Source organism: Nerophis ophidion, linkage group LG14 (assembly GCF_033978795.1).
Source record: "Nerophis ophidion isolate RoL-2023_Sa linkage group LG14, RoL_Noph_v1.0, whole genome shotgun sequence".
In the NCBI taxonomy this organism is placed as follows: domain Eukaryota; kingdom Metazoa; phylum Chordata; class Actinopteri; order Syngnathiformes; family Syngnathidae; genus Nerophis; species Nerophis ophidion.
The window spans coordinates 48,056,167-48,083,366 of NC_084624.1; the positions used below are offsets into that span (position 1 = coordinate 48,056,167).

General features: G+C 40.6%; 1 protein-coding gene across 9 annotated transcripts in view; it reads left to right on the top strand.

The window, feature by feature from the left end:
• LOC133568772 (phosphatidylinositol 4-phosphate 5-kinase type-1 alpha-like) overlaps nt 1-9,877 on the top strand; it is a 47,995-nt gene extending 38,118 nt beyond the window's left edge. For 3 of the 9 annotated variants that reach the window (XM_061920902.1, XM_061920903.1, XM_061920906.1), the window contains 3 exons: nt 91-520; nt 5,151-5,225; nt 9,402-9,877. In XM_061920902.1, coding sequence (XP_061776886.1) covers nt 91-520; nt 5,151-5,225; nt 9,402-9,575 — 679 coding nt within the window. In that variant the 3' untranslated portion in view covers nt 9,576-9,877. Of the gene's footprint in view, nt 1-90; nt 521-4,908; nt 5,300-9,401 lie in introns of those variants that run through there. The other 6 variants (XR_009809672.1, XM_061920905.1, XR_009809671.1 and 3 more) reach the window with 6 other exon arrangements.
• The last annotated feature ends 17,323 nt before the right edge of the window (nt 9,878-27,200 follow it).

The following is a 27,200-nucleotide window of genomic DNA, read 5'->3' on the forward strand; positions in this document are numbered from 1 at the left end:
TTCGATCAAAAAGTGGGGATTTTTTTTCGTCTAAAAATCTGGATTTTTTTTCCGTCTAAAAGTCTGTCTTTTTTCCTCTGCTTGCCACAGTCAGATCCCGGCCAGCACGGAGCTGACAGAGAGGACGCCCTCGCCAGCTGAGACTCAGCCCAGCTTCATTCCTCCTCCTCTCAGTCCTTCATCCGCACATTCCTCATCCACCCTTCCTCCCACCACGGCTCCATCAGCTCGCCAGTCTTCCTCCACGCTTTCCAGTTCCATCCGCCCGTCCAGCAAGTCCCTCAGCTCCCCCCACAGCCACACGGTGCTCCACCCGACACCCACCACCGTGACCCCCTGGGCCCGCAATGTGGCGACCGTGCCGCCCTCCTCCGCCTTCACCCCCATCTGTCCTGCAGCGCCTCAGTGCTGCCCTCATCTGGCTGCCACGCCCCCCAGCAGTCCTGCGGCCCGCCAGATGTCGGAGTCCAGCAGCCACAACTCACTGGACGGCGAGGTGCAGGTGTCTGATATCTACTTTGTAAGTCCAGTCTTTGTCTTTTTCTCCTGACAAGGTAACGTGAACACACACTGTTGGACGGGAACTGCACTTTTTCTTGCAACGTTCACAATCATTATGGAAGACAGGATTTTTTTCAAATGCAATTCTAAATATTAAATACAAAAAAAATAAAAGTCCCCTTACAGCAAATTCAATAGGAGCTCCTCTTTTTCACCATAAAATCCAATAAATAAACATTCAAACAATGCCAACAATACTCCATTAACACTTGGGGACTTCAATATTAACAAGTATTAGTGATGTTGTTATTATAAATATTAACAAGTATTAGTGATGTTATTATCATTATTAACAAGTATTAGTGATGTTATTATGAATATTGACAAGTATTAGTGATGCTTTTATTATAAATATTAACAAGTATTAGTGATGTTGTTATTATAAATATTAACAAGTATTTGTGAAATTGTTATTATAAATACTAACAAGTATTAGTGATGTTATTATCATTATTAACAAGTATTAGTGAAATTGTTATTATAAATATTAACAAGTATTAGTGTTGTTATTTTAAACATTGACAAAGTATTAGTGATGTTATTATGAATATGAACAAGTATTAGTGATATTAATATTATAAATAATCACAAGTATTAGTGATATTGTTTTCAGAAATATTAACAAGTATTAGTGATGTTATTATCATTATTAACAAGTATTAGTGAAATTGTTATTATAAATATTAACAAGTATTAGTGTTGTTATTTTAAACATTGACAAAGTATTAGTGATGTTATTATGAATATGAACAAGTGTTCATATTCATAATATTACTATTATAAATAATCACAAGTATTAGTGATATTGTTTTCAGAAATATTAACAAGTACTAGTGATATTGTTATTATAAATACTAACAAGTATTAGTGATATTGTTTTTGTAAATATTAACAAGTATTACTGATATTGTTATTATAAATATGAACAAGTATTAGTGATGTCTTTATTTCTAAATATTAACAAGTATTAGTGATGTAATTATAAATATGAACCAGTATTAGTGATATTGTTATTATAAAATTGACAAAGTATTTGTCATATTGTTATTATGAATATGAACAAGTATAAGTGATATTAATATTATAAATAATAACAAGTATTAGAGATAGTGTTATTATAAATATGAACAAGTATTAGTTATATTGTTATTATAAATATTAACATGTGTTAGTGATGTTATTATGAATATTAACAAGTATTAATGATATTGTTATTATAAATATTTACAAGTATTACTGATATTGTTATTATGAATGTTATCATGTAATAGTGATATTGTTACAAATATGAATAAGTATTTGTGATATTGTAATTTTAAGTGCTAACACAGACAAACTATTTATAGCGGATCACTTCCTGTGTGTCTATGTTTACATCATGAAGTGGGCTGCTGCTTCCTCGCTTCCCTGCTCCCTGTAAATGTATTCTAGATTAGGGATGGGTAAACTATGGCCCGCGGGCCACATCCGGCCCGTTGGTCTTTTGATCCGGCCCGCCAAATATTAGAACATAATTGAGCAAAGATCTGCCACACCAAAACTGACTTTAGAATTTGACGCACCGGCAATAAAAGGTGATCAACAAGACTGTGCCCACTGAAAGAGAATGTGTTTACCAGGGTTGTCCTGGGGGTGACCACAGTAACTAATTAGATGACCATAGTAACTAATTAGGTGACCATAGTAACTAATTAGATGACCATAGTAACTAATTAGGTGACCATAGTAACTAATTAGATGACCATAGTAACTAATTAGGTGACCATAGTAACTAATTAGATGACCATAGTAACTAATTAGATGACCATAGTAACTAATTAGGTGACCATAGTAACTAATTAGGTGACCATAGTAACTAATTAGATGACCATAGTAACGAGTATATCATGCAAAAGTGCAGACATTTAAATACTTTGTATAATTTAAGACGCGCTTTACTTTTCACATTTTTCACCCAATTCAAAATGTTCCAACTTCAAACTGTTCATCCTATTTGGGAATCGCGGGCTTTCCCTTGATAAACACTCGAAAATTCCCAGATTTCCCAGAATTCCAGGTTTTCTGGGACATTTTTCCCATTCTAAATGAATTGGCCAATTTTCAAACTTCCACCATTTTCACATTTTTCAACCTGTTCAAACCATTCCACCTTCAACACATTCCACTAATCTAACTTGATATTCCAACTGTCATCTTTCAAGTTCCCCAAAAATTCCAGGATTTTCCAGAATTCCCGTTTTTTTAAAACCCTTTTTGTGTCGACTACTCCTCCCACATTTTTCAACCCACTTCAAGCATTCCACCGTCAAAACATTCCTTCTAATCAGGACAAAAAAAACCAAGTTGGTTTAAGAACTCGAAAAATTCCCGGTTTTCCCAAACTTCCGGGAGATCCGTAATACAATTTCTCAATTAAATATGTTACTACTTCAACATTTCTTGACCGATTATGAAAAATTCCAACACCAATCAGAACATTTGCATTTTTTAACATTTTCCCCCCAAAAAATCCCGCTTTTCCCAAAACTGCTTAATTTCCAGGAAGTTCTCATTGAAATAAATGGGACATTTTTCTATGTGGCACAATCCCCACATTCATCAATGTAATCAAACCTTTCCACATTCAACACATTCCACTCATCCTGGACATTCAAACTGTTATCTTTCCAAGTTCCAAAAAATTCCAGGATTTTCCAGAATTCTGATTTTTTTCAAACCCTATTTTCTGTCGACTACTCCTCCCACATTTTTCAACCCACTTCAAGCGTTCCACCGTCAAAACATTCCTTTTAATCAGGACAAAAAACAAAGTTGCTTTAAGAACTTGAAAAATCCCCGGTTTTCCCAAAGTTCCAGGAATTCCGTAATACCATTTCTCAATTAAACATGTTACTACTTCAACATTTCTTGACCGATTTGAAAAATTCCAACACCATTTAAAACATTTGCATTTTTTAGCATTTTCTAAAAAAAAAAAAATCCTGTTTTTCCCAAAATCGCTTAATTTCCAGGAAGTTCTCATTGAAATGAATGGGACATTGTTCTATGTTGCACAATCCCCACATTCATCAATGTAATCAAACCTTTCCACCTTCAACACATTCCACTCATCCTGCACATTCAAACTCTCATCTTTCCAAGTCCCAAAAAATTCCAGGATTTTCCGGAATTCCCATTTTTTTCCAACCCTTTTTTCTATCGACTACTCCTTCAACATTTTCCAACCCACTTCAAGCGTTCCACCGTCAAAACATTCCTTTTAATCAGGAAAAAAAACCAAAGTTGCTTTAACAACTTGAAAAATTCCCGGTTTTCCCAAAGTTCCAGGAATTCCGTAATTCCATTTCTTAATTAAAAATGTTACTACTTTCCAACACCAATCATTTAAAATATTTCAGAACATTCGCTTTTTTAAAAAAATGTTTTAGCATTTTCAAAAAAATATCCCACATTTCCCAAAATCCTTTAATTTCCAGGAAGTTCCCATTGATAATAGTGGGGCATTTTTCCAAGTTGCACAACTCCCACATTTTGCATCCCATTCAAACCGTTCCGACTTCAAAACACTCAGCCTGTTCAGGAATTGCGTGCTCCCTTTCAACAATGACGGGAAAAAAATTCCCGGATTTCCTAGAATTCCCAGTCTTTCAATGAACAAACTGTTACTACTTCAACATTTCTTGACCGATTTAAACGATTCCAACACCAACCAATTCAGCTCATTCAGGACATTCATGCTCTGAATCATTTTTAAAAAAATCCCACTTTTCCCTAAATTTCCAGTAAGTTTCCATTGAGTGTCTTAGTGGTTAGAGTGTCCGCCCTGAGATGGGTAGGTCGTGAGTTCAAATCCCGGCCGAGTCATACCAAAGACTATAAAAAAATGGGAGCCATTACCTCCCTGCTTGGCACTCAGCATTAAGGGTTGGAATTGGGGGTTAAATCACCATAAATGATTCCCGGGCGCGTCACCGCTGCTGCCCACTGCTCCCCTCACCTCCCAGGGGGTGATCAAGGGTGATGGGTCAAATGCAGAGAATAATTTCGCCACATCTAGTATGTGTGTGACAATCATTGCTACTTGAACTTGAACTTGAACTTTAAAATGAGTGGGACATGTTTCCAAGTTGCACATTTCCAACCTCTTCAAACCATTCCAACATCAACACATTCCACTCATCCAACTAACACTTTCCCAAATTCCAAACCTAATTCCCGGTTTTCCTGTAAATTCAAACTCTTCGACATTGCAATTATTCTTACATTCGTGCTACATTCCGTCAGCATTTGTAGCGTGCACACCTCAGCCGTTGTGCACGCTGCCATCCATCTTTCTTGTTCTTGCAGCGGTCCAGCCAGGACAGCGTGGTAGAGTTATGAGGGCTTCCCGGTATGCACTTATGGGACTTTCTCAAGCATGAGGCTGCCAGCCGTCGTGCTTCTGAATGCATCAGCAAAAAAAAAACAACCCTAGCTACCTTTTTCCTGGTTACCCATCTTCTGTCCTTGCATGTCTGCGCTCACTGCATGATGCATCTTCTCCCATCTCATTCCATGTCCGTGGTCCTCATGTGTGCCCTGGTCCTCAGTATGCAGACGGCAGATACTGGGTCTACTCCCCGGTTCTGGGCCGTCGGAAGCTAAACTCCTGCTCCGGTTACGCCGTAAGTCGCCAGCATGGTGCTTGGACTCGTCAAAAAGTGCTCACAAGACACGAAGCGTGTACTTATTCATGATGACAGACATTAATGATAATAACAATAGTCTATATGTGTTGGCCGAGTGATGAGTTGGCAACTTGTCTTGGGTCTATTCCGCCTTCCGCCCGAATGCAGCTGAGATAGGCTCCAGCACCCCGTGACCACAAGACAAGTAGTAGAAAATGGATGGATGGATGCATAATAATAATGAGAGACAGGCATTGAAGATACAGCAACCGGAAAGTATTCACGTTTTCTTATGTTGGAGCCTATGTTTTTGTCCTCAAAATTCTACACACAATACCCCATAGTTGCAATGTGACAAGTATAGGTATTAAAAATAAACGTACTGTGACGTACATGTGATTATCTCTATGTTTATTTTTAATACCTATCATTTTAGCCCTGTGATGAGATGGTGACTTGTCCAGGGTGTACGAAGCCTTCTGCCCGATTGTAGCTCAGATAGGCTCCAGCAACCAAAGGGGAAAAAGAGAAAGTGCCCAAAGATAGGTGCGCCAACCTTGTGGCATCGTATTCAAAAATACTTGAGGCTGTAATTGCTGCCAAAGGTGCATCAACAAAGTTTTATAAATATTAACAAGTATTAGTGATATTGTTATTAGAAATATCAACAAGTATTAGTGGTATTGTTATTCTAAATATTAACAAGTTTTAGTGCTTTTGTTATTATACATATTAAAAAGTACTTGTGATGTTGTTATTATCAATATTAACAAGTATTAGTGATGTTATTATCAATATTAACAAGTATTAGTGATGTTATTATCAATATTACCAAGTATTAGATATGTTATTATTATTGTAAATATTAACAATTATTATTGATATTGTTATCGTCCATGTGATTTGTTTTTGATTGCAAAATTCAGATTAAGAACAACGTCTAACCTTGTCACTGTGGGGTATTAATTGTGTGTAGAATTTTGAGGGAAACATGAATTTATTCCATGACGAAAAGCTGTGAATACTTTCCGCATGCAGCGTGCGTGCGTGACACAATGTGCTGTGTTATCCTTTCAGCATCTCTCAGCATTTACACGCTTTGTGAGTCTTAGACGTGCACTTCTGGAGGCCATCATGACAAGATTTAGGTGGCAGAGTTTGGATGTGTTGGCTTGTATCGACCTTTAGCGGCTTTCAGCGCACAGGAGCTGACCAAGCTCATTAGTGAGGGCTTTAACCTCACGTGTTGATGAAGCTGCACGCTCTCCTGCTCCAAACCACACGCTCAAACAAGTGATATCTCACGAATACACGCAAAGTATGAGTGATATCACACAATTACATGCAAAGTATAAGCGATATCACATGATTACATGCAAAGTACAAGTGATATCACATGATTACAAGGAAAGCATGAGTGATATCACATGAATACATGCAAAGTATAAGTGATATCACACGATTACAGGCAAAGTATAAGCGATATCACATGAATACATGCAAAGAGTAAGTGATATTACATGCAAAGTATAAGTGATATCACACAATTACATGCAAAGTATAAGTGATATCACACAATTACATGCAAAGTATAAGTGATATCACACAATTACATGCAAAGTATAAGTGATATCTCACGAATACACGCAAAGTATGAGTGATATCACACAATTACATGCAAAGTATAAGTGATATCTCACGAATACACGCAAAGTATGAGTGATATCACACAATTACATGCAAAGTATAAGTGATATCTCACGAATACACGCAAAGTATGAGTGATATCACACGATTACATGCAAAGTATAAGTGATATCACATGATTACATGCAAAGTACAAGTGATATCACATGATTACAAGCAAAGCATAAGTGATATCACATGAATACATGCAAAGTATAAGTGATATCACACGATTACAGGCAAAGTATAAGCGATATCACATGAATACATGCAAAGAGTAAATAATATCACATGGTTACATGCAAAGTATAAGTGATATCACATGATTACATGCAAAGTATAAGTGATATCACATGATTACATGCAAAGTATAAGTGATATCACATGATTGCATGCAATGTATAAGTGATATCACATGAAAACATGCAAAGTATAAGTGATATCACATGATTACATGCAAAGTATAAGTGATATCACATGATTACATGCAAAGTATAAGTGATATCACATGATCGCATGCAAAGTATAAGTGATATCACATGATTGCATGCAAAGTATAAGTGATATCACATGATTACATGCAAAGTATATGTGATGCAAAGTATAAGTGATATCACATGATTACATGCAAAGTATAAGTGATATCACATGATTACATGCAAAGTATAAGTGATATCACATGATTGCATGCAAAGTATAAGTGATATCACATGATTACATGCAAAGTATATGTGATGCAAAGTATAAGTGATATCACATGATTACATGCAAAGTATAAGTGATATCACATGATTACATGCAAAGTATAAGTGATGCAAAGTATAAGTGATATCACATGATTACATGCAAAGTATAAGTGATATCACATGATTACATGCAAAGTAAGGTGATATCACATGATTACTTGGAATGTATAGGTGATATCACATGATTACATGCAAAGTATAAGTGATATCAAATGATTACATGCAAAGATAAGTGTTATCGCATCATTATATGCAAAGTATCAGTGATATCAAATGATTACATGCATGCAAACTAAGTGTTATCGCATCATTACATGCAAAGTATAAGTGATATCACACGAATACATGCAAAATATAAGTGATATCACAAGATTACATGCAAAGTATAAGTGATATCACAAGATTACATGCAAAGTATAAGTGATATCACATTATTACAAGCAAAACGTAAGTGATATCACATGAATACATACAAAGTATAAGTGATATCACACGATTACAGGCAAAGTATAAGCGATATAACATGAATACATGCAAAGAGTAAGTGATATCACATGATTACATGCAAAGTATAAGTGATATCACATGATTACATGCAAAGTATAAGTGATATCACATGATTACATGCAAAGTATAAGTGATATCACATGATTGCATGCAAAGTATAAGTGATATCACATGAAAACATGCAAAGTATAAGTGATATCACATGATTACATGCAAAGTATAAGTGATATCACATGAATACATGCAAAGTATAAGTGATATCACATGATTGCATGCAAAGTATAAGTGATATCACATGATTGCATGCAAAGTATAAGTGATATCACATGATTACATGCAAAGTATATGTGATGCAAAGTATAAGTGATATCACATGATTACATGCAAAGTACAAGTGATATCACATGAATACATGCAAAGTATAAGTGATATCACATGATTGCATGCAAAGTATAAGTGATATCACATGATTGCATGCAAAGTATAAGTGATATCACATGATTACATGTGATATCACTTATATGTGATATCCCTTGGCCCGATTGGTACCGGGCCACAGCCCGGTGGTTGGGGACCACTGGTCTAATGTACTTGACTTGAGTGTGTGAAGGTCTAATGTACTTGACTTGAGTGTGTGAAGGTCTAATGTACTTGATTTGAGTGTGTGAAGGTCTAATGTACTTGATTTGAGTGTGTGAAGGTCTAATGTACTTGACTTGAGTGTGTGAAGGTCTAATGTACTTGACTTGAGTGTGTGAAGGTCTAATGTACTTGATTTGAGTGTGTGAAGGTCTAATGTACTTGACTTGAGTGTGTGAAGGTCTAATGTACTTGACTTGAGTGTGTGAAGGTCTAATGTACTTGATTTGAGTGTGTGAAGGTCTAATGTACTTGACTTGAGTGTGTGAAGGTCTAATGTACTTGATTTGAGTGTGTGAAGGTCTAATGTACTTGACTTGAGTGTGTGAAGGTCTAATGTACTTGACTTGAGTGTGTGAAGGTCTAATGTACTTGATTTGAGTGTGTGAAGGTCTAATGTACTTGACTTGAGTGTGTGAAGGTCTAATGTACTTGACTTGAGTGTGTGAAGGTCTAATGCACTTGACTTGAGTGTGTGAAGGTCTAATGTACTTGACTTGAGTGTGTGAAGGTCTAATGTACTTGACTTGAGTGTGTGACCGTGTCCTCTTCTCCGCTCCCTGCCTCCCTCTGCTGGCCGCCTGTGGCACAACAGCCTCAGGACGAGCGCAGCAGTGCACTTTCACCTCGCTGTCACTCCGAGGACGACTTGGCGTCAGGAAGGTCACGTGATCAACATGTCTGCTGTGGTCATTCCTCCGTGTTTATTGTCGCGTGTTTTTTCTCTCTTGCAGGACGGAGAGGCTGTGACGTGTTTTCCAGAGTGTGACGTTTCAACGACTCGAGTGCATGTGGACTTTTCACTTTCAATGTAACTTTACCACATTTATACTCGTCCTTGAAGGCAGCAGCAGCAGAAGAAGAATGGCCACTATGCAACATGGACGCTTAAATGGGACAAGCGGTAAAAAAAAATGGATAGGTTGTGTTGCTTATTTGCACTTTTAAACGCACTTTTAAAATCATCCATTTTTAAAAGACATTTTTGTGTTTGTCTTAAAGTTGTGTGTGAACCCTAAATGTTGCTGCACGGAATAAAGGGCATGTGACGATGACGTCATCATGGCGGAACGAGAGTCAGCGTTTGATTTGACAATGACGTCATTTGTAAACCTCCATCCATCCATCCATTTCCTACCGCTTATTCCCTTTTGGGGTCGCGGGGGTCGCTGGCTCCTATGACGACTAAGATGTATCAACGTCGTAAAAACAATTATTTTTCCCAATAGAAGTGATGGTCAGTGACGTCATCAAAACATGTTTGGGCCAGACACAAGTATTGGGACACATAGGACTAATATTAGACAAAAGTATTGGGACACTTAGGACTAATATTAGACAAAAGTATTGGGACACTTAGGACTAATATTAGACAAAAGTATTGGGACACTTAGGACTAATATTAGACAAAAGTATTGGGACACTTAGGACTAATATTAGACAAAAGTATTGGGACACAGGACTAACACTAGACAAAAGTATTCGGACACTTGGACCCAGCAATAGACAAAAGTATTGGGACACTTAGGGCTAACACTAGACAAAAGTATTGGGACACTTGGACCCAGCAATAGACAAAAGTATTGGGACACTTAGGACTAACACTTGGCAAAAGTATTGGGACACTTGGATCCAGCAATAGACAAAAGTATTGGGACACATAGGACTAATATTAGACAAAAGTATTGGGACACTTGGACCCAGCAATAGACAAAAGTATTGGGACACATAGGACTAATATTAGACAAAAGTATTGGGACACTTGGACCCAGCAATAGACAAAAGTATTGGGACACTTAGGGCTAACACTTGGCAAAAGTATTCGGACACTTGGACCCAGCAATAGACAAAAGTATTGGGACACTTAGGGCTAACACTTGGCAAAAGTATTGGGACACTTGGATCCAGCAATAGACAAAAGTATTGGGACACTTAGGGCTAACACTTGTCAAAAGTATTGGGACACCTGGACCCAGCAATAGACAAAAGTATTGGGACACTTAGGGCTAACACTTGGCAAAAGTATTCGGACACTTGGACCCAGCAATAGACAAAAGTATTGGGACACTTAGGGCTACCACTTGGCAAAAGTATTGGGACACTTGGATCCAGCAATAGACAAAAGTATTGGGACACTTGGACCCAGCAATAGACAAAAGTATTAGGACACTTGGGGCTAACACTTGGCAAAAGTATTGGGACACTTGGATCCAGCAATAGACAAAAGTATTGGGACACTTGGACCCAGCAATGGACAAAAGTATTGGGACACTTGGACCCAGCAATAGACAAAAGTATTAGGACACTTGGGGCTAACACTTGGCAAAAGTATTGGGACACTTGGATCCAGCAATAGACAAAAGTATTGGGACACTTGGACCCAGCAATAGACAAAAGTATTGGGACACTTAGGGCTAATACTTGGCAAAAGTATTGGGACACTTAGGACTAACACTTGTCAAAAGTATTGGGACACTTGGACCCAGCAATAGACAAAAGTATTAGGACACTTAGGACTAACACTTGGCAAAAGTATTGGGACACTTGGATCCAGCAATAGACAAAAGTATTGGGACACTTGGACCCAGCAATAGACAAAAGTATTGGGACACTTAGGGCTAATACTTGGCAAAAGTATTGGGACACTTAGGACTAACACTTGTCAAAAGTATTGGGACACCTGGACCCAGCAATAGACAAAAGTATTGGGACACTTAGGACTAACACTAGACAAAAGTATTGGGACACTTAGGACTAACATTTGACAAAAGTATTGGGACACCTGGACCCAGCAATAGACAAAAGTATTGGGACACTTGGACCCAGCAATAGACAAAAGTATTGGGACACTTGGAACCAGCAATAGACAAAAGTATTGGGACACTTGGACCCAGCAATAGACAAAAGTATTGGGACACTTGGACCCAGCAATAGACAAAAGTATTGGGACACTTGGACCCAGCAATAGACAAAAGTATTGGGACACTTGGACCCAGCAATAGACAAAAGTATTGGGACACTTGGACCCAGCAATAGACAAAAGTATTTGGACACTTAGGGCTAACACTTGGCAAAAGTATTGGGACACTTGGATCCAGCAATAGACAAAAGTATTAGGACACTTGGGGCTAACACTTGGCAAAAGTATTGGGACACTTGGATCCAGCAATAGACAAAAGTATTGGGACACTTAGGGCTAATACTTGGCAAAAGTATTGGGACACTTAGGACTAACACTTGTCAAAAGTATTGGGACACCTGGACCCAGCAATAGACAAAAGTATTGGGACACTTGGACCCAGCAATAGACAAAAGTATTGGGACACCTGGACCCAGCAATAGACAAAAGTATTGGGACACCTGGACCCAGCAATAGACAAAAGTATTGGGACACTTGGACCCAGCAATAGACAAAAGTATTGGGACACTTAGGGCTAACTCTTGGCAAAAGTATTGGGACACTTGGGGCTAACACTTGGCAAAAGTATTGGGACACTTGGATCCAGCAATAGACAAAAGTATTGGGACACTTGGACCCAGCAATAGACAAAAGTATTGGGACACTTGGACCCAGCAATAGACAAAAGTATTTGGACACTTAGGGCTAACACTTGGCAAAAGTATTGGGACACTTGGACCCAGCAATAGACAAAAGTATTGGGACACTTGGACCCAGCAATAGACAAAAGTATTGGGACACTTGGACCCAGCAATAGACAAAAGTATTGGGACACTTGGACCCAGCAATAGACAAAAGTATTTGGACACTTAGGGCTAACACTTGGCAAAAGTATTGGGACACTTGGACCCAGCAATAGACAAAAGTATTGGGACACTTGGACCCAGCAATAGACAAAAGTATTGGGACACTTGGACCCAGCAATAGACAAAAGTATTTGGACACTTAGGGCTAACACTTGGCAAAAGTATTGGGACACTTGGACCCAGCAATAGACAAAAGTATTGGGACACTTGGACCCAGCAATAGACAAAAGTATTGGGACACTTGGACCCAGCAATAGACAAAAGTATTTGGACACTTAGGGCTAACACTTGGCAAAAGTATTGGGACACTTGGACCCAGCAATAGACAAAAGTATTGGGACACTTGGACCCAGCAATAGACAAAAGTATTGGGACACTTGGACCCAGCAATAGACAAAAGTATTGGGACACTTGGACCCAGCAATAGACAAAAGTATTGGGACACTTGGACCCAGCAATAGACAAAAGTATTTGGACACTTAGGGCTAACACTTGGCAAAAGTATTGGGACACTTGGATCCAGCAATAGACAAAAGTATTAGGACACTTGGGGCTAACACTTGGCAAAAGTATTGGGACACTTGGATCCAGCAATAGACAAAAGTATTGGGACACTTAGGGCTAATACTTGGCAAAAGTATTGGGACACTTAGGACTAACACTTGTCAAAAGTATTGGGACACCTGGACCCAGCAATAGACAAAAGTATTGGGACACTTGGACCCAGCAATAGACAAAAGTATTGGGACACCTGGACCCAGCAATAGACAAAAGTATTGGGACACCTGGACCCAGCAATAGACAAAAGTATTGGGACACTTGGACCCAGCAATAGACAAAAGTATTGGGACACTTAGGGCTAACTCTTGGCAAAAGTATTGGGACACTTGGGGCTAACACTTGGCAAAAGTATTGGGACACTTGGATCCAGCAATAGACAAAAGTATTGGGACACTTGGACCCAGCAATAGACAAAAGTATTGGGACACTTAGGGCTAATACTTGGCAAAAGTATTGGGACACTTAGGACTAACACTTGTCAAAAGTATTGGGACACTTGGACCCAGCAATAGACAAAAGTATTGGGACACTTAGGGCTAACACTTGGCAAAAGTATTCGGACACTTGGACCCAGCAATAGACAAAAGTATTGGGACACTTAGGGCTAACACTTGGCAAAAGTATTGGGACACTTGGACCCAGCAATAGACAAAAGTATTGGGACACTTGGACCCAGCAATAGACAAAAGTATTGGGAAACTTAGGGCTAATACTTGGCAAAAGTATTGGGACACTTAGGACTAACACTTGTCAAAAGTATTGGGACACCTGGACCCAGCAATAGACAAAAGTATTGGGACACTTGGATCCAGCAATAGACAAAAGTATTTGGACACTTGGGGCTAACACTTGGCAAAAGTATTGGGACACTTGGATCCAGCAATAGACAAAAGTATTGGGAAACTTAGGGCTAATACTTGTCAAAAGTATTGGGACACTTGGACCCAGCAATAGACAAAAGTATTGGGACACTTGGATCCAGCAATAGACAAAAGTATTTGGACACTTGGGGCTAACACTTGGCAAAAGTATTGGGACACTTGGATCCAGCAATAGACAAAAGTATTGGGAAACTTAGGGCTAATACTTGGCAAAAGTATTGGGACACTTAGGACTAACACTTGTCAAAAGTATTGGGACACCTGGACCCAGCAATAGACAAAAGTATTGGGACACTTAGGGCTAACACTTGGCAAAAGTATTGGGACACTTGGACCCAGCAATAGACAAAAGTATTGGGACACTTAGGACTAACACTAGACAAAAGTATTGGGACACTTAGGACTAACATTTGACGAAAGTATTGGGACACCTGGACCCAGCAATAGACAAAAGTATTGGGACACTTAGGGCTAACATTTGGCAAAAGTATTGGGACACTTGGAACCAGCAATAGACAAAAGCATTGGGACACTTGGGGCTAACATTTGGCAAAAGTATTGGAACACTTGGAACCAGCAATAGACAAAAGTATTGGGACACTTGGACCCAGCAATAGACAAAGGTATTTGGACACTTAGGGCTAACATTTGGCAAAAGTATTGGGACACTTGGACCCAGCAATAGACAAAAGTATTGGCACACTTAGGGCTAACATTTGACAAAAGTATTGGGACACTTGGATCCAGCAATAGACAAAAGTATTGGGACACTTGGACCCAGCAATGGACAAAAGTATTGGGACACTTGGACCCAGCAATAGACAAAAGTATTAGGACACTTGGGGCTAACACTTGGCAAAAGTATTGGGACACTTGGATCCAGCAATAGACAAAAGTATTGGGACACTTGGACCCAGCAATGGACAAAAGTATTGGGACACTTGGACCCAGCAATAGACAAAAGTATTAGGACACTTGGGGCTAACACTTGGCAAAAGTATTGGGACACTTGGATCCAGCAATAGACAAAAGTATTAGGACACTTAGGGCTAACACTTGGCAAAAGTATTGGGACACTTGGATCCAGCAATAGACAAAAGTATTGGGACACTTGGACCCAGCAATAGACAAAAGTATTGGGACACTTAGGGCTAATACTTGGCAAAAGTATTGGGACACTTAGGACTAACACTTGTCAAAAGTATTGGGACACCTGGACCCAGCAATAGACAAAAGTATTGGGACACTTAGGACTAACACTAGACAAAAGTATTGGGACACTTAGGACTAACATTTGACAAAAGTATTGGGACACCTGGACCCAGCAATAGACAAAAGTATTGGGACACTTAGGGCTAACATTTGGCAAAAGTATTGGGACACTTGGACCCAGCAATAGACAAAAGTATTGGGACACTTGGACCCAGCAATAGACAAAAGTATTGGGACACTTGGAACCAGCAATAGACAAAAGTATTGGGACACTTGGACCCAGCAATAGACAAAAGTATTGGGACACTTGGACCCAGCAATAGACAAAAGTATTGGGACACTTGGACCCAGCAATAGACAAAAGTATTGGGACACTTGGATCCAGCAATAGACAAAAGTATTGGGACACTTGGACCCAGCAATAGACAAAAGTATTTGGACACTTAGGGCTAACACTTGGCAAAAGTATTGGGACACTTGGATCCAGCAATAGACAAAAGTATTAGGACACTTGGGGCTAACACTTGGCAAAAGTATTGGGACACTTGGATCCAGCAATAGACAAAAGTATTGGGACACTTAGGGCTAATACTTGGCAAAAGTATTGGGACACTTAGGACTAACACTTGTCAAAAGTATTGGGACACCTGGACCCAGCAATAGACAAAAGTATTGGGACACTTGGACCCAGCAATAGACAAAAGTATTGGGACACCTGGACCCAGCAATAGACAAAAGTATTGGGACACCTGGACCCAGCAATAGACAAAAGTATTGGGACACTTGGACCCAGCAATAGACAAAAGTATTGGGACACTTAGGGCTAACTCTTGGCAAAAGTATTGGGACAGTTGGACCCAGCAATAGACAAAAGTATTGGGACACTTGGACCCAGCAATAGACAAAAGTATTAGGACACTTGGGGCTAACACTTGGCAAAAGTATTGGGACACTTGGATCCAGCAATAGACAAAAGTATTGGGACACTTGGACCCAGCAATAGACAAAAGTATTGGGACACTTAGGGCTAATACTTGGCAAAAGTATTGGGACACTTAGGACTAACACTTGTCAAAAGTATTGGGACACTTGGACCCAGCAATAGACAAAAGTATTGGGACACTTAGGGCTAACACTTGGCAAAAGTATTCGGACACTTGGACCCAGCAATAGACAAAAGTATTGGGACACTTAGGGCTAACACTTGGCAAAAGTATTGGGACACTTGGATCCAGCAATAGACAAAAGTATTGGGACACTTGGACCCAGCAATAGACAAAAGTATTGGGACACTTGGACCCAGCAATAGACAAAAGTATTGGGACACTTAGGGCTAATACTTGGCAAAAGTATTGGGACACTTAGGACTAACACTTGTCAAAAGTATTGGGACACCTGGACCCAGCAATAGACAAAAGTATTGGGACACTTAGGACTAACACTTGGCAAAAGTATTGGGACACTTGGACCCAGCAATAGACAAAAGTATTGGGACACTTGGATCCAGCAATAGACAAAAGTATTTGGACACTTGGGGCTAACACTTGGCAAAAGTATTGGGACACTTGGATCCAGCAATAGACAAAAGTATTGGGAAACTTAGGGCTAATACTTGGCAAAAGTATTGGGACACTTAGGACTAACACTTGTCAAAAGTATTGGGACACCTGGACCCAGCAATAGACAAAAGTATTGGGACACTTAGGGCTAACACTTGGCAAAAGTATTGGGACACTTGGACCCAGCAATAGACAAAAGTATTGGGACACTTAGGACTAACACTAGACAAAAGTATTGGGACACTTAGGACTAACATTTGACGAAAGTATTGGGACACCTGGACCCAGCAATAGACAAAAGTATTGGGACACTTAGGGCTAACATTTGGCAAAAGTATTGGGACACTTGGAACCAGCAATAGACAAAAGTATTGGGACACTTGGGGCTAACATTTGGCAAAAGTATTGGAACACTTGGAACCAGCAATAGACAAAAGTATTGGGACACTTGGACCCAGCAATAGACAAAGGTATTTGGACACTTAGGGCTAACATTTGGCAAAAGTATTGGGACACTTGGACCCAGCAATAGACAAAAGTATTGGGACACTTAGGGCTAACATTTGACAAAAGTATTGGGACACCAAGGATAACAATACACAAAAGTATTGGGACACTTGGAACCAGCAATAGACCAAAGTATTGGGACACTTGGACCCAGCAATAGACAAAAGTATTTGGACACTTAGGGCTAACACTTGGCAAAAGTATTGGGACACTTGGATCCAGCAATAGACAAAAGTATTGGGACACTTAGGACTAACACTAGACAAAAGTATTGGGACACTTGGACCCAGCAATAGACAAAAGTATTGGGACACTTGGGGCTAACACTTGGCAAAAGTATTGGGACACCTGGATCCAACAGTAGACAAAAGTATTGGGACACATGGGACTAATATTAGACAAAAGTATTGGGACACAGGACTAACACTAGACAAAAGTATTCGGACACTTGGACCCAGCAATAGACAAAAGTATTGGGACACTTAGGACTAACACTAGACAAAAGTATTGGGCCACTTGGACCCAGCAATAGACAAAAGTATTGGGACACTTGGGGCTAACACTTGGCAAAAGTATTGGGACACCTGGATCCAGCAGTAGACACAAGTATTGGGACACTTAGGACTAACACTTGTCAAAAGTATTGGGACACTTAGGGCTAACACTTGGCAAAAGTATTCGGACACTTGGACCCAGCAATAGACAAAAGTATTGGGACACTTGGACCGAGCAATAGACAAAAGTATTGGGACACTTGGGGCTAACATTTGGCAAAAGTATTGGAACACTTGGAACCAGCAATAGACAAAAGTATTGGGACACTTGGACCCAGCAATAGACAAAAGTATTGGGACACTTAGGGCAAACATTTGACAAAAGTATTGGGACACCAAGGATAACAATACACAAAAGTATTGGGACACTTGGAACCAGCAATAGACCAAAGTATTGGGACACTTGGACCCAGCAATAGACAAAAGTATTGGGACACTTGGAACCAGCAATAGACAAAAGTATTTGGACACTTAGGGCTAACACTTGGCAAAAGTATTGGGACACTTGGACCCAGCAATAGACAAAAGTATTGGGACACTTAGGGCTAACACTTGGCAAAAGTATTGGGACACTTGGACCCAGCAATAGACACAAGTATTGGGACACTTAGGGCTAACATTTGGCAAAAGTATTGGGACACTTGGACTTAGCAATAGACAAAAGTATTGGGACACTTGGACTTAGCAATAGACAAAAGTATTGGGACACTTAGGGCTAACACTTGGCAAAAGTAGTGGGACACTTGGACCCAGCAATAGACAAAAGTATTGGGACACTTGGACCCAGCAATAGACAAAAGTATTGGGACACTTGGACCCAGCAATAGACAAAAGTATTGGGACACTTGGACCGAGCAATAGACAAAAGTATTGGGACACTTGGATCCAGCAATAGACAAAAGTATTGGGACACTTAGGGCTAACACTCGGCAAAAGTATTGGGACACTTTGAACCAGCAATAGACAAAAGTAATGGGACACTTAGGAGTGACACTAAGCAAAAGTATTGGGACACTTGGGACTAACACTTGACGAAAGTATTGGGACACTTAGAAGTAACAATAGACAAAATTATTGGGACACTTAAGACTGGACAAAAGTATTGTGACACTTGGACCCAGCAATAGACAAAAGTATTGGGAAACTTAGGGCTAACACTAAGCAAAAGTATTGGGACACTTGGGACTAACAATAGACAAAAGTATTGGGACACTTAGGACTAACACTTGATGAAAGTATTGGGACACTTAGAAGTAACAATAGACAAAAGTATTGGGACACTTTGACATAACACTAGGCAAAAGTATTGGGACACTTAGGGCTAACACTTGACAGAAGTATTGGGACACTTTGACCCAGCAATAGAAAAAAGTATTGGGACACTTAGGGCTAACACTTGGCAAAAGTATTGGGACACTTGGACCCAGCAATAGACAAAAGTATTGGGACACTTAGGGCTAACACTTGGCAAAAGTATTGGGACACTTGGACCCAACAATAGACAAAAGTAATGGGACACTTAGGGCTAACACTTGGCAAAAGTATTGGGACACTTGGACCCAGCAATTGACAAAAGTATTGGGACACTTAGGGCTAACACTTGGCAAAAGTATTGGGACACTTGGACCCAGCAATAGACAAAAATAATGGGACACTTAGGGCTAACACTGGACAAAAGTATTGGGACTTTTAGGACTAACACTGGACAAAAATATTGGAACACTTAAGACCAACACTAGACAAAAGTATTGGGACACTCAGGACTAACACTGGACAAAAGTATTGGGACACTTAGGACTAACACTCGACAAAATTATTGGGTCTCTGTGAAACAGGCACTTGAACCTGGGATCCAAGAAAGTAGATTTGTGAAGGTAGTCCTGTAGAGTAGTGGGTGAAATGAATCTGTGATTCACTTCACAGTCTTGACATCTCCAGTGATAGTGCTGTCTTCCACACTTCAGTGGCAGGATCATTGACACAGGGGTGTACTCCGCCTTCCGCCCGATTGCAGCTGAGATAGGCGCCAGCGCCCCCCGCGACCGCAAAGGGAATACGCGGTAGAAAATTGATGGATGGATGGATGGATGGTGAAGTTTCAGTGCTCAGCAGAGATGTAACAGTTTTGAGCGGTTTAAGCACCTGGAGGACCTCCTCTGCCGCTCTCACATCATCATCAGACAGGGTGACGATGTGTCTGACATTATATTTGGGGTCTTGTGGGTCAATGTAGAGTATATAGCTGCCTGCTGCTCCAACATATCATAAGTGGAGTTCCACCTTGTCGGGACATCATGTATGAGCTTATGAGTAGGCAGCTTTAACATTTCTTGCTTTGTCTTAAGCACACAAGCAGCTGCAGTGTTTGGGTGGAAGTCGGAAACCTTCTTGATCCTCCCAACGAAGTGAACTGAGATTCCCTTCTGTGATGCCAAATTCACTACATGTGCAAAGCACCTATCTGTGGTCCTAGTCCTGCCTCAAGCACTTTCAGCATGTGTTTAAAACCCTCATGTCTGCACCTAGAAATACACCGATAGCGTTTGTGATGGTTTTAGCCCGGTATGTCTGTGCAACAAGGGCTGCTTAAATGTTGCAACCTTTCTTTTCACTCCTGTCAGTGAAACACAGCGGTGATCTCCACTGTACAACAAGAAATGAACAATCCTTGCAGTGTATTTATAAATAAGCATCATCATTTATAATGAATCAACCCAACACCCTATAAAGGCATTATGTATGAGAATTGTACAACAAATTCCTTACCATCCTCATTTCTCCCGGAGAAAGAGAGTAAAAACACCCAACAACAACACAATCTGATCTGCACAAGACCCAGGATAGACCACGGGTTAAGACTGCTGACTCGTGATAGAAGGTACTGGGTTCAATCCCCAGTCCGGTTAATGGTGTTTTTATTTTTCCGGATCCAGGAATCCTCAATTACATTTGTGTATGAAAAAAAAAAAATCATCCGTTCACAAGACCAAGGATAGCTCAGTTGTTAAGACTGCTACCTCGGAATGAGAGGTACTGGGTTCGTTCACCACTCTAGTTGACAACGTTTGTTTCTACTTTACTGAACCAAGAGTCCTCGATTACATTCATGTATGGAACACAATCACTGCTTCAAGAGATCCAAGATAGTCCAGTGGTTAAGAGTCCTGACTCAGTATGGAAAAAACTGGGTGCAAAGCCCAATCTGTTTGGCAGTATTTTGTTCCACCTCATCATAGTTTACTGAGCCTGGAGTCCCTGATTACATTTGTATATGGAAAGAAATATCCTAAGAGCACAAAAAGGCAAATAGTCCAGTGGTTTAAACTGTTGACTTGAAATTAAAAGTCCTGGGTTCAAGCTCTGCTTTGTTCAACATTATTTTAATCCACCTAATCATGCTTTACTGAGCTAGGAGTCCTCGATTACATTTGTGTATGAAAAAAAAAAAAATCTCTCCGCAAGACCCAAGATAGCCCACTGGTTTAGACTGTTGAAGTGAAGCAAAAGGTGCTGAGTTCGAATCCCATTTCGGTTGGCAGTATTTTGTTCCACTTTATTGTACTTAAGTGAGCCAGGGGTCGTAAATAACATTTGTGTATGGAAAGAAATCTGGTCTCCACAAGACAAAGTATAACTCGGTGGTTAAGACTGCTGACTTGGAAACAGAGCTACTGGGTTCAAACACACTCAAGTCGACAGTATTTTTTTCTTCCTTATCAAACTTTACTGAGCCAGGAGTCCTCGATTATAATTGTGTATGGAACACAATCAGTTCTTCACAATACCCAGGATAGCTCAGTGGTTAAGACTGCTGACTTGGAAACAAATCTACTGTGTTCAGACCCCACTTTGGTTGGAGGTAATTTGTTTAACCTTGTCATAATTTTACTTAGCCAGGAGTCCTCGATTACATTTGTGTATGTAAACAAATAATTTATGAACAAGACCCAGGAGAACCCAGTGGTTAAGACTACTGACTTGGAATGAAACATACTGGGTTCAAACCCCACTCTGGTTGTTTGTATTTTGTAAAACCTTGTCATATTTTACCGAGCCAGAAGTCCTCGATTACATTTGTGTATGAAAACAAATTGGGTCTTCACAAGACCTAATATAGCCCAGTGGTTAAGACTGCTGACTTGGAATGAAACATCCATCCATCCATCCATTTTCTATACTGGGTTCAAACCCCACTCTGGTTGGTGGTATATTGTCCAACCTTGTCATATTTTACCGAGCCAGAAGTCCTCGATTACATTTGTGTGTGAAAACAAATGGATTGTCCGCAAGACCCAGGATAGCCAGTGGTTGAGACTGATCACTTGGAATGAAATATACTGGGTTCGAACCCCACTCTGGTTGATGGTATTTTGTCCAACCTTGTCATATTTTACCAAGCCAGAAGTCCTCGATTACATTTGTGTATGAGCACAAATCGACCCCTAACAAGACCCCGGATAGTTCAGTGGTTAAGACTGCTGACTTGGAAACAAAACTACTGTGTTCAAACCCCACTTTGGTTGGAGGTAATTTGTTTAACCTTGTCATAATTTTACTTAGCCAGGAGTCCTCGATTACATTTGTGTATGAAAACAAATTGGGTCTTCACAAGACCTAATATTGCCCAGTGGTTAAGACTGCTGACTTGGAATGAAACATACTGGGTTCAAACCCCACTCTGGTTCGTGGTATATTATCCAACCTTGTCATATTTTACCGAGAACGAAGTCCTCAATTGCATTTGTGTATGAAAACAAATCTAGTCTTCACAAGACCCAGGATAGCCCAGTGGTTAAGACTGCTGACTTGGAATGAAACATACTGGGTTCAAACCACGCTCTGGTTGATGGTATTTTGTCCAACCTTGTCATATTTTACCGAGCCAGAAGTCCTCGATTACATTTGTGTATGAAAACAAATCGAGTTGTCACCAGACCCAGGATAGCCCAGTGGTTAAGACTGCTGACTTGGAATGAAACATACTGGGATCAAACCCCACTCTGGTTGATGGTTTTTTGTCCAACCTTGTCATATTTTACCAAGGCAGAAGTCCTCGATTAAATTTGTGTATGAAAACAAATCACATTTCCACAAGACCCAGGATAGTCCAGTGGTTAAGACTGTTGACTCAGATTGAAGGGTCCTGAGTTCGAATCCTGTTTGGGTTGACATGTAGTTTACAAAACTGGCTGGAGCCTTCAAGTTGACATATATTGTGACTGTCACTTCTCTCATGCAATGTAAAAAAAATAAATATTTAATTAACTTTTTTTTTTTATCCAATTGGAATTAACCTATTTTATTTTATTTGTACCCAGGAGAGCTCATTGGTCAACGCTCTTTTTTATTATCTTTATATTCCTATTCCCACCCACCTCAGGAGTTACACTCACTCGCACACACACATTCTCACACACACACACATTCTCACACACACACAGAGGTAACCCCTGAGGTGTCATCATTGACTATTTGACCATTTATTTTTGATTATTATTATCTTTAGTGTTGATTTAATTTTTCAACTATATGTTAGTCAAAGAAGTAGCACATAACATTACTCTGTGTGGGGGAGAAGAAACAGCCCACAATGTATGTCGTCTTGACGCCATACAGTCAAATTATTGATTCCATGTATGGGATTTGAACTCACTTCCGCTGTATTAGGAGCCCACAGTGTTGACCATTGAGCTATCCAGGGTCCCATCAAAATATGGGTTTCGCTCATATACAAATGTAATCAGTGAACTATGATCAAGGCGAAACAAAAAACTACATCTTCCAAGCTATGGATTCGAACCCGGTAGTACTGCATGCGAGGTAGCAGTCTTAACCATTGAGCCGTACTGGGTCGGGTAGATATTGAGATTTTTCACAACATACAAATGCAATCATTAAACTATGATCGGTGAAACAAAAAACTCAACCTTTCGAGTTATGGATTTGAACCCAGTAATACAGAGTGAAAGGAAACAGTCTTGACAAATGCGCTATCCTGAGTGCAATTTCCATCTGATTTTCGCTCATTTACAAATGCCATCATTAAACTATGATAAGTGAAACAAAAAGTTAGTTATTCCAAGTTATGGATTTGTACCCAGTTTTACTGACTATGAGGTAGCAGTCTTAACCATTGAGCTATCCTGAGTCGTTGTGTACAGTGGCTCATTCACTGATTTAGCTAATAGTAAATTGCCCCCGGGCCTCAGGTTGGACAACTCTGCTGTTGCCTTAATCATGAACATGAAACCAAAAGAATGCTTGAAAGATCTTTGAGCTGCACATTGTGAGCCTAAATGGAACATTAGTTCCATCTTGTAAACCGAACTCCTGCAGGAAACCAACTTTTGCACCCAACAACAACATAATCTTATCTGCACAAGACCCAGGTTAGACCAGGAGTTAAGACTGCTGACTTGTAATAAAAGGTACTGGGTTCAAACCCCAGTCCGGTTAACGGTATTTTGTTTTTCCGAATCCAGCAGTCCTCAATTACATTTGTGTATGAAAAAAAAACAAATCATCCATTCACAAGACCAAGGATAGCTCAGTGGTTAAGACTGCTGACTCAGAATGAGAGGTACTGGGTTCGTTCACCACTCTAGTTGACAACATTTTTTTACACTTTACTGAACCAAAAGTCCTCGATTACATTTGTGTATGGAACACAATCACCGTTTCAAGAGATGCAAGATAGACCGGGGGTTAAGACTCCTGCCTCAGTATGGAAAAAACTTGGTTCCAAGCCCATTATGTTTGGCAGTATTTTGTTCCATCTCATCATAGTTTACTGAGCCGGGAGTCCCTGATTACATTTGTATATGGAAAGAAATCTCCTAAAAGCACAAAAAGGCAAATAGTCCAGTGGTTAAAACCGTTGACTTGCAATTAAAATTACTGGGTTCTAACTCTGCTTTGTTCAACAGTATTTTAATCCACCTAATCATGCTTTACTGAGCTAGGAGTCCTCAATCACATTTGTGCATGAAAATAAATCTTCTTTTTGCAAGGCCCAAGATAGCGCAGAGGGTAAGACTGTTGAAGTGAAGAAAAAGGTGCTGAGTTCGAATCCCATTCCGGTTGGCAGTATTTTGTTCCACTTTATTGTACTTAAGTGAGCCAGGGGTCGTAGATGACATTTGTGTATGAAAAGAAATCTGTTCTTCACAAAACCAAGTATAACTCGGTGGTTAAGACTGCTGACTTGGAATCAGAGCAACTGGGTTCAACCACACTCAAGTTGTCGGTATTTTGTTCCTCCTCATCAAACTTTACTGAGCCAGGAGTCCTCGATTATAATTGTGTATGGAACACAATCTGTTCTTCACAATACCCAGTGGTTAAGACTGCTGACTTGGAAGCGAATCGACTGTGTTCAAACCCCACTTTAGTTGGAGGTAATCTGTTTAACCTTGTCATAATTTTACTTAGCCAGGAGTCCTCGATTACATTTGTGTATGAAAACAAATTGGGTCTTCACAAGACCTAATATTGCCCAGTGGTTAAGACTGCTGACTTGGAATGAAACATACTGGGTTCAAACCCCACTCTGGTTCGTGGTATATTATCCAACCTTGTCATATTTTACCGAGCACGAAGTCCTCAATTGCATTTGTGTATGAAAACAAATCTAGTCTTCACAAGACCCAGGATAGCCCAGTGGTTAAGACTGCTGACTTGGAATGAAACATACTGGGTTCAAACCACGCTCTGGTTGATGGTATTTTGTCCAACCTTGTCATATTTTACCGAGCCAGAAGTCCTCGATTACATTTGTGTATGAAAACAAATCGAGTTTTCACCAGACCCAGGATAGCCCAGTGGTTAAGACTGCTGACTTGGAATGAAACATACTGGGATCAAACCCCACTCTGGTTGATGGTTTTTTGTCCAACCTTGTCATATTTTACCAAGGCAGAAGTCCTCGATTAAATTTGTGTATGAAAACAAATCACATTTCCACAAGACCCAGGATAGTCCAGTGGTTAAGACTGTTGACTCAGATTGAAGGGTCCTGAGTTCGAATCCTGTTTGGGTTGACATGTAGTTTACAAAACTGGCTGGAGCCTTCAAGTTGACATATATTGTGACTGTCACTTCTCTCATGCAATGTAAAAAAAATAAATATTTAATTAACTTTTTTTTTTTATCCAATTGGAATTAACCTCCATCCATCCATCCATCATCTTCCGCTTATCCGAGGTCGGGTCGCGGGGGCAACAGCCTAAGCAGGGAAACCCAGACTTCCCTCTCCCCAGCCACTTCGTCTAGCTCTTCCCGGGGGATCCCGAGGCGTTCCCAGGCCAGCCGGGAGACATAGTCTTCCCAACGTGTCCTGGGTCTTCCCCGTGGCCTCCTACCGGTTGGACGTGCCCTAAACACCTCCCTAGGGAGGCGTTCGGGTGGCATCCTGACCAGATGCCCGAACCACCTCATCTGGCTCCTCTCGATGTGGAGGAGCAGCGGCTTTACTTTGAGTTCCTCCCGGATGGCAGAGCTTCTCACCCTATCTCTAAGGGAGAGCCCCGCCACCCGGCGGAGGAAACTCATTTCGGCCGCTTGTACCCGTGATCTTATCCTTTCGGTCATGACCCAAAGCTCATGACCATAGGTGAGGATGGGAACGTAGATCGACCGGTAAATTGAGAGCTTTGCCTTCCGGCTCAGCTCCTTCTTCACCACAACGGATCGGTACAACGTCCGCATTACTGAGGACGCCGCACCGATCCGCCTGTCGATCTCACGATCCACTCTTCCCTCACTCGTGAACAAGACTCCTAGGTACTTGAACTCCTCCACTTGGGGCAGGGTCTCCTCCCCAACCCGGAGATGGCACTCCACCCTTTTCCGGGCGAGAACCATGGACTCGGATTTGGAGGTGCTGATTCTCATTCCGGTCGCTTCACACTCGGCTGCGAACCGATCCAGCGAGAGCTGAAGATCCCGGTCAGATGAAGCCATCAGGACCACATCATCTGCAAAAAGCAGAGACCTAATCCTGCGGTTACCAAACCGGAACCCCTCAACGCCTTGACTGCGCCTAGAAATTCTGTCCATAAAAGTTATGAACAGAATCGGTGACAAAGGACAGCCTTGGCGGAGTCCAACCCTCACTGGAAATGTGTTCGACTTACTGCCGGCAATGCGAACCAAGCTCTGGCACTGATCGTACAGGGAACGGACCGCCACAATAAGACAGTCCGATACCCCATACTCTCTGAGCACTCCCCACAGGACTTCCCGAGGGACACGGTCGAATGCCTTCTCCAAGTCCACAAAGCACATGTAGACTGGTTGGGCAAACTCCCATGCACCCTCAAGAACCCTGCCGAGAGTATAGAGCTGGTCCACAGTT